The sequence below is a fragment of the Papaver somniferum genome, chromosome 5, assembly GCF_003573695.1.
Source record: "Papaver somniferum cultivar HN1 chromosome 5, ASM357369v1, whole genome shotgun sequence".
Lineage (NCBI taxonomy): Eukaryota > Viridiplantae > Streptophyta > Magnoliopsida > Ranunculales > Papaveraceae > Papaver > Papaver somniferum.
Genome location: NC_039362.1, coordinates 167,535,701 through 167,549,035, shown reverse-complemented (window position 1 = coordinate 167,549,035; position 13,335 = coordinate 167,535,701). Strand labels below are relative to the sequence as shown.

General features: G+C 38.1%; 2 protein-coding genes across 9 annotated transcripts; both read left to right on the top strand.

The window, feature by feature from the left end:
* Positions 1-676: 676 nt before the first annotated feature.
* LOC113283564 (zinc finger HIT domain-containing protein 2-like) lies at positions 677-5,995 on the top strand. 8 transcript variants are annotated; one of them, XM_026532874.1, is made up of 9 exons: positions 677-980; positions 1,090-1,139; positions 1,997-2,110; positions 2,534-2,631; positions 2,941-3,013; positions 3,114-3,288; positions 3,952-3,993; positions 4,227-5,170; positions 5,333-5,995. In XM_026532874.1, the coding sequence occupies exons 4-8, from the start codon at positions 2,552-2,554 to the stop codon at positions 5,069-5,071; spliced, it is 1,215 nt and encodes a 404-aa protein (XP_026388659.1). In that variant the 5' UTR covers positions 677-980; positions 1,090-1,139; positions 1,997-2,110; positions 2,534-2,551; the 3' UTR covers positions 5,072-5,170; positions 5,333-5,995. The 8 variants fall into 8 exon arrangements, with proteins under 8 accessions (XP_026388659.1, XP_026388657.1, XP_026388663.1 ...); XM_026532872.1 differs by lacking the exon at positions 1,997-2,110; XM_026532878.1 differs by having other exon boundaries at positions 677-1,139; positions 1,997-2,012.
* Positions 5,996-6,558: 563 nt separating this feature from the next.
* On the top strand, positions 6,559-10,572 carry LOC113283563. Its single transcript, XM_026532870.1, has 3 exons — positions 6,559-7,595; positions 8,961-9,906; positions 10,179-10,572. Exons 1-3 carry the CDS (start codon positions 7,082-7,084, stop codon positions 10,363-10,365), a joined length of 1,647 nt encoding a protein of 548 aa, XP_026388655.1. The 5' UTR covers positions 6,559-7,081; the 3' UTR covers positions 10,366-10,572.
* Positions 10,573-13,335: the final 2,763 nt, after the last annotated feature.

The following is a 13,335-nucleotide window of genomic DNA, read 5'->3' as shown; positions in this document are numbered from 1 at the left end:
AGTAAAATCCAGACCAAATTTGGTCTGCGATCAGGACCAAATCCAAATATAGTCGGGCGTTGATATAATCTCCGCTGCACATCGGGCGTTGATATAATCTCCGCCATTCATCGGGCGTTGATATAATGTACGCATGAAACGGGGCGTTGATATAATGTACGCCTGAAACGGGGCGTTGATATAATGTACGCCCGATGGGGCGTTGATATAATGTACGCATGAAATGGGGCGTTGATATAATGTACGCCCCACTTTCACAAATTTTCAAAACTTACATGGGGCGGGCTTTATACCTCCGCCCCATTTTTTTTTTTGTTTCTGAAGCGTATACTATACCAACGCCCCACTCGCGCGTTATCTTTACCAACGCCCCATTCGGGCGTTATTTTTACCAACGCCTGATCCCAGGCGTAATGTTTATCAACGCGCGACCAAATATACTCTTCTCCCACTACGCCACATGACGGACTAAACCCAAATTTGGTCTTTTTTTTTAGTCTTTGGTTATACTCGCACCACCGTGGACGCTCTAAGATCATAAAAACGGATCCCCAATTTTGGTTCACTAAAACGTGTCGAACATCTAGCTGCTAAAACATCAAGCACTCGATGGAATACCTATAGAAAATACACAAAATCTATCAGGTTCGATTAAAACCCTAATCTAATCTAATGCTCTTAACCCCTATTTCTCCGACAATCAAGTGTTTTACTGTCTTCCATAATCATTTGGATCATCACACCGTCATCTCTACTCGATTACTCCTTTCTTCCTTTTGTATCTCTTTGAACCATGTCTCACAGATCGCTCTTTACCTCAAGGATAATTGATTTTGAGTTTGATTTTAGTTTTTTTGGGTTGATTCTTTAGTTTTGATTTTTATCCAGATTCATGGAAACAGACTCCCTTTGTTGACCAAGAGTGGGAAACACACTCTTTGGTTACCAAACAGTCGTAGGACTTTTTAGGAGCTCAAAGTGTACTAATCTTTATGTTCTCCATTGCTCGAATTAATCAGTATATACTCTCTTCCTGTTTCCATGTTGTTGGTATTGAAATCTAAACATTTCTGGTTATGTTTGATACAGATATGACAAAAGAGAATCAAACGGTTGTCATGAAGGACGATATCGTAGAGGTAAGGTTTTACTTCCCTTATAAAGCTCCTTTGTTGGCCGATTCTTCTATTGTTGCCTTCGGGAGTTATTGTTTAAATATTTGTCACCAATAATACATTCTCTGCACTTGTTTATGCATTCTCCTGGTTGAGGACAACCTGCGTAATAAAGCATTTGCATCTATTCTAGTACTGTTGACCTTAAGACACATGGAGGGTTACCAAATTCCTTTACTCAAGATGCAATGCTCTGGAACCTTGTTGTGCTGTAATGTTCCAAACAATACACTGATACACACAACATACTGATAGGGACAGTATTAGTAGATCGAAACTCTATGTTGAGATTAGGAGGTGTGTTTTGCAAGCGTTATTATCCCTCTTTATAAAAGTAATCTATATTTGGATTCCAAATGGGGTTTGGCTTGAAATTATACCCAAGAGGTAGGTCCAAGAAGGGTACTTGGATCTTCACCCACTGGCACGCACTAATCACTGTGTACAGGCGCCTGTCTCAATGCTAACCTTTGTTTTCACTTATTTATTGATAACCTGATACTTTTCCATAAGATATAAAGATCTACCCTAGACTGCTCTTATAGTATTGCTCCAGTTTCAACGATCAAGGTGGAGATACTTCCATTTTACTGTCACAAAACCATCAAAAAGAAAATATATCAAATGTTTTGAGTATGGAAGGGGGGAATTAATTTGAGCTATAAGAGTCTGCCTTCAAAATAGTATCAGTTCTAATGTTTTTCTGATTATTACATTTATTTATTATTATAGACATGAATTTGAACATCTCATTTTTCTATGTAAACGAATATGTATCCACGCCGTCCACTAACTAATCACCATTGTGTTCTATTGTGCAGATTTTTGGGCTTTTATGTAATTCTCTAGAGAAAACCTAGAACATTCAGTTCTGAAAGCGTGAAATGTGTTAATCTCTCTTTGTTGTAAGAAAGTCTTGAAATTTGAGAGTTAATGTAAGTTTAGTCTAATGGTTATGTAGCACTTAGTTCCTGTTGAAGATTTTGACTATAATGCTTGCTTAAGTATGGTTAGTTGTTGGTTATTAGTTTTGGTTCTCGATTTGTTTGTTGTTTACCAATATATAGTAGCTTGGAATGTTGATAGTAGTAATTGGTTTAACAGTCTTATTCGTTATCCTTAGAGTAAGTACTAATTCTTAGTCTTCAATTCATTTACATTTTCGTTGTTGTGATTTCTAAAAGTGAAGTCTCTAGTTTTCATCCGAAGTTGGTTTTGCAATCTTATCATATTTCAATGACTAAAAATAAAACAACTGCATTCAGATCTATTCTTTTAAGCCACAATTTCATGTACTTTTACCAATTTTATTGGAACCTTTGGGTCTGTACTCAATCAGTTAACATTCTGTTTTTCAGGACAGTATTTCGACTTTAATGGGAGACACAGTGATAACAACAGAGAAGTCTTCTGAACCATTTGATGCTTTCCCAGCAAACAAGATCGTATGCCGCGTGTAAGTGCTTCTGATCATAAAATAGATTCATGTATTATAATTTTTCATCGATTGTATGCCTTCGACATTTCTTGTCAGCTAAATGAAACCTGTTTAGCAAGGATGCGACAATACGTTCTTATAAATTGAATCTGATATGTTCAATTTTCTCACTAGTTCTGCTGGAAAACCTATTGATCATTTGTAGCTCCTCCTAGTTTTTTAGATGCTCGTGTGTCTTACCTTTGATTAAATTCATTGATTTATACACCATTGGTATTTGCAGTATGTTCCAGGGTTTGATTCTCTTTTTTCCTACCAATACTGTAGATGCCAGAAGCAATTTTCACAATATACTTGTCCCAGACGCAACTTGCGGTACTGCTCCCTTCAATGCTATAAGGTAAGTAAGATATGCTATGCCTGTGTGAAAGCCAAATTATCGCTAATTATATGTTGCTGTACTTTTGTATGTAATTGAAATGATCAATTACCTCCTGCAGGGGCATAGTCTTCGATGTACGGAATCTTTCATGCGAGAAAATGTAATGGCAGAGTTGCACCAAACACAGCCAGATGATAACTCAAAACAGAAAATGCTGGACATATTGAAACGATTTCACTCGGAAGAGGAACCAATTGAAGACATGGATCACAGCGATAATGATGATATTGATGGTAAACTAACTCAACTAGCTTTGGATTATCTGTCTTATGAATTTCTAAGCGAAATAAGAAGCCGCAGTAGGCACACATCAAAAATGTATATTCAAATAGAATTAGAAACCTGTTATATTTGTTTCTCTTGTTTCTTTTAGCTTACCACTTATCTGATAGGTTTTAAAATTTTAATTAATATTGGTACCTCTAGAGTAAAAAAGGCATACAAACTGGGTAGGGTATCACTTTATACACGCTTTAGAATTTTATAATACATGGAATGCTATCTCTTTATTATGCTAAGACTAGGAAGAGAAGTTATTCACTTATAATTATTGCACTCTTTATTTGAAATAGTTGCTATTACGTGCAATTATGCAGCTTAACATGACCTTAAATAAGAGGTATTAGTAGAACAACCCCTTGAACAACAAAGTGTGGCCTCTTGTACATATTGTTCCCCTTGCAAAAGTATAGCGACATTGAAAACTTATCTAGGTATTGATTTTTTTTTTTTGATAGTTTTCAAGTTGCAAATGATACCTTCATATGGTGTAAACAAAAAAGTGCGGATACATTAACTTTTGGTGGGTCTGTAATTATGGTGGTCTACATTTTCCGCCTACAAGAGTTTCTTGAGATGGATAATAAGTTAATAACTAAACTTTTGTGTCTTTGCAGATCGTACTTTATCGGAAGAGACTATGCAGAAGATTTTATCAGGTATGTCCACATCAAACATTTGTTTGTTTTTATACTTTGTATTGTAAGTAATAGAGTAGTAGTATGTTTTAATTCACTCTTTTTCTGTTTCAAGCTTTTTGGTTTCAATAATGCTGTGTTTTTTAGTCAATTGGGATGAAATTGAGACATTGGAACTACCAACTCCGCTTCAGTGTTCTTGTCTTTGATATGCTCTTTTATGTTGATCCCAATTATCTTCTATTTCCTTTCAGGAAATCAAGTCAGTTTGGACGACTTATCTCCAGAAGAAGTACAGCAGTTTCAGAGAGCAGTGGCATCTGGTGAACTAAGTAAACTTATAAAACCCTGGGGACCATGGTGGTTTAACCTTTCTGCAAAAACAATTTCATTTAGCCGAGAAGGAGCTCAACTCGTGAAGCCACTTCCCCAACAAGATACAGCATTGCCACTACAAGATACCCTAGAAGGTGGTCAATTCAGTGAAGTTCCTCCTGGACCTGAAAACCCACTTCCACCTATTAACAAATTGAGTTCAACAAATCCATCCCCGCTTTTGTCAGTTCACCTTATCGACATCATATATAGTTATTGCTTTACACTTCGCCTCTACAATGGAGATTGGGAATCTGACGCGCTTGATTCAGCAATGGTCGTTTTAAGCTTATTAGGCGAAGGTGCGCTACCTGAGAGTGTAGCAGAAGCCTTAGCCCACAGCTTGAAGCAGACATGTTCACCATCTTATAGACCTGCAGGTGGGCTCCAATTTGGAGTAGGTCTTATTAATGATCTCGTAACTCTACTTCATCTTGACCGAAACGCACTGGTCTGTGCGCTTTGTGATCTACAGAGACTCGTTCAGGCTGGAGGACATGAGTTGAGATCCGGTAACTTGAGAATGTTGAAGAAGAGTGAGATGAAGGCTAAGCTTAAACTTGTTGACAGAAAAATATATTTCATGATGTGCTGGGTTTATGGACAACCAAATGAAGCTTGGACTTCATTGGCAACCCTAGTCGAAATGGAAAAGGGTGTTATGGCTGAAATTTATAGTGGAGGTGTTTGGGCAAGAAAAATCTTACCTCAACAATTCAGCTGAACTTGATGATCTCAGCAGATATCTTCTCCAAGCTCTCAGAGAGGGGGGTACCTGCAAAACAAATACTCCGACGCTCAAGTCAGTCTCAGGTATTTGCAGGTGAGTTTTCTAGGGTTTGATCGCATACCTTGTTGAGAATTTCTGTTCTCCTTTTATAGGCTAGCTGAATCTCTAGATAAGTCTCTCTTGAGATCTTTGCGCTCACGTTACTTATCCAACCTATGAGAAGATTGACTAATACTTTCTCGAATCTTCCATTAGGGTTTACGAGAGAAGTTCGCACATGAGATAACTACCAAGACTGGTAACCCACAACTGCAGTTACGACTGGCAGTCTAGGCTGGCAGCTCGGTCCGGTACATTGAACTGGCGGATTGACCCACGGGCACCTTAATTTACACTGGGCACACACAGGAGGTAAAAGTAAACCAATTAATATCAATGGTGAACAGGAATCCAAAAACAAGGTTTTCATTGAGGAAGTTAAGTAAATTACAGTATATAAACACTGTATTGCCAGTCAACATGATCATGTCCTACCGGGGGAAATCACGTTGAGAAGAACATTTTGGCTTGAGGATCCATACAAAAAAGAATTTTGGGAGTTTTGCAGGGAAGGTTTCTTAAGTGTCACGTGGCTTTGTTGATGGTTCCTGTGTAAAGAGTTGGCTAATTGGATGTTTTTCTAGTTTCTTAATTTCGTTCTTTTCTTCCCTTTTTATTTCAATTTGTGTGTATGCTATAATTGATGATGTCGAAAAAGATGAGAACCTCAAGGAAGAACAATAATAGCTAAAAAGTCGAAGAACTAGATAATGATCATGCTGCGATCACAAAGTTTTGCTTTTTAAGATTTCATTTTCTGTGTTTTGGACTTATCTGTTTATGTATAAATTGTTGTTTCTTCAGATATTGTTTTGCAGTCGTATTTCTTAACTGTAAATGAACCAGTAGGTAATTGTAATGGTTTAATGGTTTAGTATCAATCACACAAGTGCATAAAGATGCTCATGGTCCGGCTTTAATGCTTGTCGCTAATCTTAGTAGGGCTGAAATACTTGCGGAGTCCCTTACTTATATTTACTTCGAAATTCAACACAGTTTATCACCATGGTGTATCGTGGCTGTGGCCACGGTTTGTAACAGTGAATCTTGAAATGTGAAGCACCATGATGGTCCATAAGCCTAACCAGGTCTGAAATCGGTAACAACCAACAAACCAAGGGTAGATGAATCAGTATCCTTCGCTTTCTGGAAGAGGAAATTCTTAGATTTACAGAATCGATTTGTGATTGAGAAAGAAAATGAACTTAAAATCACTGACTTGGAAGAAAAATTGGAAGATTGTAGAGTTAAGTATGGTGCAGTATGTGTGGAACTTCAGGAGAAGAATGCAGATTTTGTTGTTGTTGAAGGTAAATTGAAGGATACGACTGAGGCAAGGGTTTCTACTGAGGATGAACTAAAAAAGAAGAAGCATTTGTGTCATAAAATGAATCAGAAGATTCAGGAGTTCACGAGAAGGTTTAAGGATTTGGAGATTCAAGCAAATTTGAGGTTCAAATATGAACTTGATTTGGAGAAAAAATTGGAAGTTTCCCAAACTAAGTATGATGAGTTGCGTGTGAGGTTTAGGGAGAAGAAAGCAAGAGGGATTTCTCTTGAAAATGAACTGAAAGAGTACAAGCAAATGTGTGTTAATCTGAAAGATCAAATTGAGAGTCTTGAAAAAGATAAAAAAGTTCTAATTGAAAGAGAGAAAAGGGAACAAGAAAGAATCACTTTCTTGGAGGAGGAAAATAAGAAGATGATGATGAGGGAGGGAAAATTATCCAGCTCAATGAGGAGAAAAGAAGAGCTGAGGACGAGACTGAACTCTTCAAGTCTAAGTTTAGGGAATTGGAGACTCAAGCAGACTTTTGGAAGAACAATGGAATTGAATTGGGGAAAGAATCGGAAGTTTATCGAACTAAGTGTAACAATTTGTCTTTGCAGCTTAAGGATAAAGAAATGAAGTGTGTTGAATTTGAAGATAAATTGAGGAATCTAATGTCAATGAAACTCGCTTTTGAAAAAGAAATTGAAGGATATAGGGCGGGATTCAGTGGACTGGAAGAGCATATTATGGGTCTATGTAAAGAACTTAATGTTAGTCGCGAAAGAGAGAAGAAGTCACAGGAAAGAATCACTTACCTGGAAGAGGTAGTCAAAAAGATTGGAAATGGAAGAGAGTCGGAGACGCAGGTCTTGAGGCTGGAGGAAGGTAATTCAGCTTTGAGATTATCACATTCTCATGGTAATAGAGAAAGAGAATCTGAACCAAAAGGTTCGCTGAATAAGGGAAAGAACAATATAAACGAAATACTTTGCAGTGAAATGGATAGCGCAGCCGATGATGCTCATGTGCTTCCGTCCACCGTCGAAGAGAAGATTCTTAGTAACACTGAAAAGATTCTTACATCCGCCTTTCCACCTAGTTGCAACCCTGCCTCACTTCAGGGGAACAGAAATCAACATGGTTCAGGTAACAATGATATACCTCTTCTTAGATATGTCTAATTGGTATACATGGTATAGTTTTACATTTTCCCCTTGTATTCTTTTGTGTCTATATATAACATAGGTGGATATTAACTCCTTCATCTACTGCATTCAAGTAGATCATTTCATGGTCTCTCTTTAACTAGTAAACATACAGGGAACAACCCAGTTGGAGTATCGCAGTAGAAAGAAGGGTACCTATTATAAAAGCTGAATAGTTCATTAAAACTTGGAATGGCTGCAAAGACTCGATCATCTTTTGCTTTTTATCCTCTTAAGTGCTATATAAATTTCCTTTGCAATTAAGGTTTTTAAACAAAAGGCAAACAACTAACTAAAATAACCATCTCGAACTGTTTTCCCATATAGGACGGTGTATGTATTCTATTGATCGGCACTTTTCATACGTCAGCCCTGCTGGGTGAATTTCTAATATTCCATTGACAATTTGGCATTCCTAGTGAGGATACACCAAGTACTTGAATTTTCTTATAATTTGGTTGCTGAGTTTCTTTTACAATATGGAGTTCTGTTCCATGATATTAGACCTTACTTGAGTTGAAATCTGTGGTTAAAGTGCAATGGATGTACTGTTTGCAAGGAACACTAAATCCACTGCCAGGAACTTAGTGCATTGCCACCTGATATTATCCACTTCTTTGAGCATTCATTGTATTAGCCTACTGGCCAAATTTTTATTTTATGCATTGGTGTGCAGGAATCCTTTTCAAATGATTACAAGATATTAAGAACCTCAAGTTTCTCCCCGTATTAGGATCTGTGTTTTTATTATTTTATCTTTTATATGAGTGTATGTATAAATGCTTCTCTTTCAATATGATCTGATTTTTAGCAAAACAACAAACCCTGTGAAGGCTGTTATGCCCATCTCCAATGCCTCTTTCTTTGTGAATTGAATTGTCACCTTTATCTTGAAACCGTTATCTTCTCTTAAGGATGAATTCGCGCAATCATTTTTAGCATTAAAATTCTCTTTGGTAAATAGGTATAAGTCATAGTTGTAAATTTGTAATGCATCATTCGTTCAAAGGTTTACTACTTTTCATTATGGGTGGTCTGAATAAAATACCTTTTAGGAGTTTTTACTAAGAAGATTATCCATGCTAAACAATAACTTGCTCACTTGTTTTCTGCACTAGAAGATCTACTAAAGAAGATAGACCTAGGCTATGTGCTGCAGATTATGAAGATAAACTTAAAAGTTGATTGTACGAACTTACAAGTATGTTGTGCTTCTTAATTGGATATCTGCACCACTGACCATTACAGTGAAAATAAACTCATAATGCAACATATTAATCTTTGCTAATTTGTTGACTATATGCAGGCCAGTGTTATAACGTCAAGGACGATAAGATGAATACACCATTAGCTTCGAGGGTGGCATTAGTGACGATAGTAGAAAAGCAACTAGGTCATGAGATAAAAGGGATATCTAGTGAAAAGCTACTTATACTCGAGCAAGGTAGTGTAAGAACATTGTCAACAGGTCTAATTGAGATTGATGACAGTGACCATGGAAAGGAGATTTCTCCAAATCATACATATAACATCACAAGCAAAGAAATGGATCAGTTTTCAACTGATGTTACTTCACAAAAAATTTTACTGACTCCTAATAAGTGTTTAAAGCGGCCGCTGCCAGATCAGTGTTGTGAGGAATATGAAAGCATCTTTGGAGAGGATAAGGCATTAATCCCATTACCGGAAACTGCGAAAAAATGTAGAATTACGGAAGCATTGATCAGTAGAACCAAAAGTGAAGATGATGTTACAATTCCAGTCAGTAGTACAATGAATTTGTGTGCCAGGGGTCAACAGATGGAAATTTCCATATCCTCTTCAAGAAGGAGATCGGTTTCGCCGAGACAGTGTCTAGGAAAAAGTTATTGTGCAGAAAGTACTACAAAGCATTTGTACAAAGAAAATGTTGTGGATAAAGTTGGGTCAGACGACAGTGAGGGTAAATCTTTGGGTGGACTATGTGTAAAAAGCTCTGTTAGTTCAGGCAGTGGAGATAATTCTAGTGACTCAGAAGATTCGGTATGCATCGACTTGTCTTATAAACAGGTTCTAGAAAAACTTAAACAAAGCAGATTGAGAGAATCAAAATGGCAGTTTGAGGCAGACATGCTATCTTCATTTGAAGAGGATCCGGAACTTTGTATGAAGGCTGTTTGTACTCTCTATCGACAGCAAATGTCTTTCAAAGACTCAGAGACGAGATCTTCGTGCTCCACTAACCGAGGCTTTAACAAGTATGATGCGCTCAGGTATGGTATCAAGTCCCCCCTTGTTAAGCTTCTACTTTTCTTATCTGATTTGCATCTCACCTGCTCCTAGTCCGACATCTGACCTTAACCGGAGACTGAAGTGGTCAGCCGGGTCAAAAAATTTAAAATTATCTTCACGAAACTACAAGAACTGTTAATCTTTTCTAAAATGGAAATGACCGTCTCTTCAGTGTATAGATTCACTTCATTTGCATAATCTTTCCAGTAGAGAAATTTTAATTAATACTTTAGTCTCCGACATTTTACCGCAGGGGAACTGCGTTAGCTGAATTTTTGATGGACGGAGGCCAAGAAGGTGACTTGAACAAATCTGTAAAGGACTTGGAGATGTTCGATCAGAAAGCCGTTGGAGACTGCAGGAGATTGGCTGCAAATTACTCAAAGCAATTATTCAGTATATATCAGAAGAAAGAAGATCCATTCTTTCTTCCAATCTAGTTCAACAAATCGTTAAGAGATGAAACTGTAGGATTTGTTCGCACATAGTTTGTAGATATCATGGTGTCACAGTTAGTTTTTACATATACGAACGAAACAAAGGATTATATAGTTTCTGGACCCTTCCAGTGAAGAGTCTGTCCATTCTATTACAGATTGTTGCCATATTGACAGCCCAAAGTTGGCCATTCTTCTGACAATACTAATAATAGTAATAGTAGATTGTTGTCTCCTGTACTAAACTGACATTTAAATCAACCCCTGATGCTAGTCGCATGGATTCCAATTAGAATCTTAAGAGTTTGGATTGAGTCGCATTCAAATTCCACAAGTACTCCAATCTCAGTTGCCATTGGAATGCCTGCTCAGCCCCCTCTTTTAAGATTCGTTCCAAGTTCAGATCTATGGTTAGAATGACTCTTCTCTCCCTTGCCGACTCCAGTATAATCTGTGAAAATAAGGCCAATCCCGACTCCAGAATAATCCGTGAAAACAAGGCCAATCCCGAAGTTAGACTTAGAACACTGTTTTTGGTAGAATATCTCCCACAATAACCTTGTGGAGATTAAACTCTTATTTATACAAGAGATAAGGTTACAAGAGTTTTGATAAAACACAAATATTGTTACTGACTCTTAGAACGAGTTTATTGCTAACAAAAAGGAACGACTAACTTGCCTATAGACTAGCGCTAACTGACTGACTAACCGAGCAGAGAGTCTTGAGGAAGACTCTCTGTTGTATGGTTAACACTCCCCCTCAAGTTGTACTTCAGTTGACGAATGTGCAACTTGCTTCGAATGTAGTGAAACCTTGGAGAAGAGAGCCCCTTCGTAAATATATCAGCCAGTTGATCTTTAGAACAAATGAACCGCACCTGTAACTTCTTTTCAGCCACCCTTTCCCGCACAAAATGATAGTCGATCTCTATGTGTTTAGTACGTGCATGAAAAACCGGGTTTGCAGTGAGATAAGTCGCACCAAGATTATCACACCATAACGTTGGAGTGGCTGTACCAATTCCAAGCTCTTTGAGTAACGACTGAATCCACATTACTTCAGAAGCAGCAATCGCAACTCCCCTATACTCAGCCTCTGTGCTAGACCTAGAGACAGTCTTTTGCTTCTTGGCACTCCAAGAAATTAAATTCCCACCAAAGAATACACAATATCCACTTGTAGACCTGCGGTCATCCAAACTTTCTGCCCAGTCCGCATCAGAATAAGCATGCAAAGAGAAATCTCCAGATGACCTCAGATGTAAACCATAGTCAACAGTATGCTTCAGATGACGAATGATCCTTTTTACCAGCTCCCAATGCTCCACAAACGGCTCATGCATATACTGACAAACTTTATTAACTACAACTGAAATGTCAGGCCGCGTCAGATGCAAATATTGAAGTGCACCAACAACACTGCGATACAATGATGGATCTGCAAACCTTTCTGTACCAAGCTTTTGAACCTTGGCATTTGAAGCTAATGGTGTATTCACTGGTTTAACACCATCCAACTTGGTTCTATACAGAAGATCAGTCACATATTTGCGCTGAGTTAAAACAATATCTGATCCTTGCCTGAGAACCTCAACTCCCAAAAAGAAAGACAAATCACCCATGTCTTTAATTGCAAAGGATTTACCAAGGTATGCAACAAGCTTGGTAAGCATATTTGGATCCGACCCTGTAACTATTATATCATCAACATACACCAAGACATAAATAGTGTAAGATGCAGACAACAGCACAAACAAAGAACTGTCAGCAATTGAGGCCTTAAACCCAAGATGCAACAAGTGATTGGTGAGTTTCGAAAACCAAGCACGGGGAGCTTGTTTAAGGCCGTAAAGTGACTTGTGCAGCTGACAAACATGATTGGGATAATTCTGGTCTACATATCCTGGTGGTTGCTTCATGAAAACCTCTTCCTCCAAATGGCCATGTAAAAAGGCATTCTCAACATCTAATTGTTTCAGCTGCCAACGATTCATCACAGCAAGTGATAACACAAGTCGAATAGTACATGGTTTGACAACAGGACTGAAATTTTCACCGTAATCAACACCTGCTTGTTGATTGAAGCCTTTTGCCACCAAGCGTGCTTTGCGTCTCTCGATACTCCCATCCGGGTTTTGCTTAACACGAAAAACCCATTTCGAACCCACTACATTCATGCCAGGCTCATACTTAACCAACGAGTACGTACCATTTTGAATAAGAGCATTGATCTGATCATCCATAGGTTTCCTCCACTTTGGATCTTTGTTCGCAGCAGAAAAGCATGTTGGCTCCATGAAGTCAGACTCAGGAAGAGGATGCTTTGTAGCTGTCAAGCACAATTTTTGAATAGGCTTTGAGATGCCTGCCTTAGCTCTTGTAACCATGGGATGAGTAACTGCAACTAGCTGCATGGGCTGTTCAACATCCTGCTGAACATCGGTTTGTATCTGCTGAGCTTGGTTTAAAGAGCTGCCTGAGAACATCTGAGAACTTTGATGAGCAGTTGGTGAAGAAGGAGACAATGCAAGTTCTGAGTTAGTAGGTGAAGCCCCACGAATAGGTGACTGCAGAGTACCAGTTTCTTGAGCTGCTGAGATACTCGTTTTTCTAAAAGGATGAGAAAACAATACACTAGTACAAGAGGGTTTTATACCTGAACAAGACGGCGGCAACTGCGGTGGAATAGGCATGAAAGGGAATGATCTCTCTTCAAAACGAACATGACGACTAATATAGATTCTATTTGTTTCACGATGCAGACACATGTAACCTTTGTGAGCACTGCTATAACCTATAAAAACACACGGAAGAGAACGTGGCTCAAGTTTATTTTTGTTGTATTGACGAAGGAAGGGATATGCTAAGCACCCAAAAACTCTTAGAAAGGTGTAATCTGGTTGCTTATTAAATAGGAGTTGAAGAGGAGATGTTTTCTCAGTTTTGGATTTAGGGAGCCTGTTAATGAGAT

What these genes read in the sequence shown, in the direction of transcription:
- LOC113283564 (XM_026532871.1), top strand. Translation starts at nt 1,077, where the DNA reads ATGTTTGATACAGATATGACAAAAGAGAATCAAACGGTTGTCATGAAG. An exon ending in GCTCCCTTCAATGCTATAAG is followed by an intron (nt 3,014 to 3,113) that starts GTAAGTAAGATA and finishes TACCTCCTGCAG; the next exon opens with GGGCATAGTCTTCGATGTAC. An exon ending in CGATAATGATGATATTGATG is followed by an intron (nt 3,289 to 3,951) that starts GTAAACTAACTC and finishes GTGTCTTTGCAG; the next exon opens with ATCGTACTTTATCGGAAGAG.
- LOC113283563 (XM_026532870.1), top strand. Translation starts at nt 7,082, where the DNA reads ATGAAGTGTGTTGAATTTGAAGATAAATTGAGGAATCTAATGTCAATG. An exon ending in CAGAAATCAACATGGTTCAG is followed by an intron (nt 7,596 to 8,960) that starts GTAACAATGATA and finishes GACTATATGCAG; the next exon opens with GCCAGTGTTATAACGTCAAG. An exon ending in AACAAGTATGATGCGCTCAG is followed by an intron (nt 9,907 to 10,178) that starts GTATGGTATCAA and finishes ATTTTACCGCAG; the next exon opens with GGGAACTGCGTTAGCTGAAT.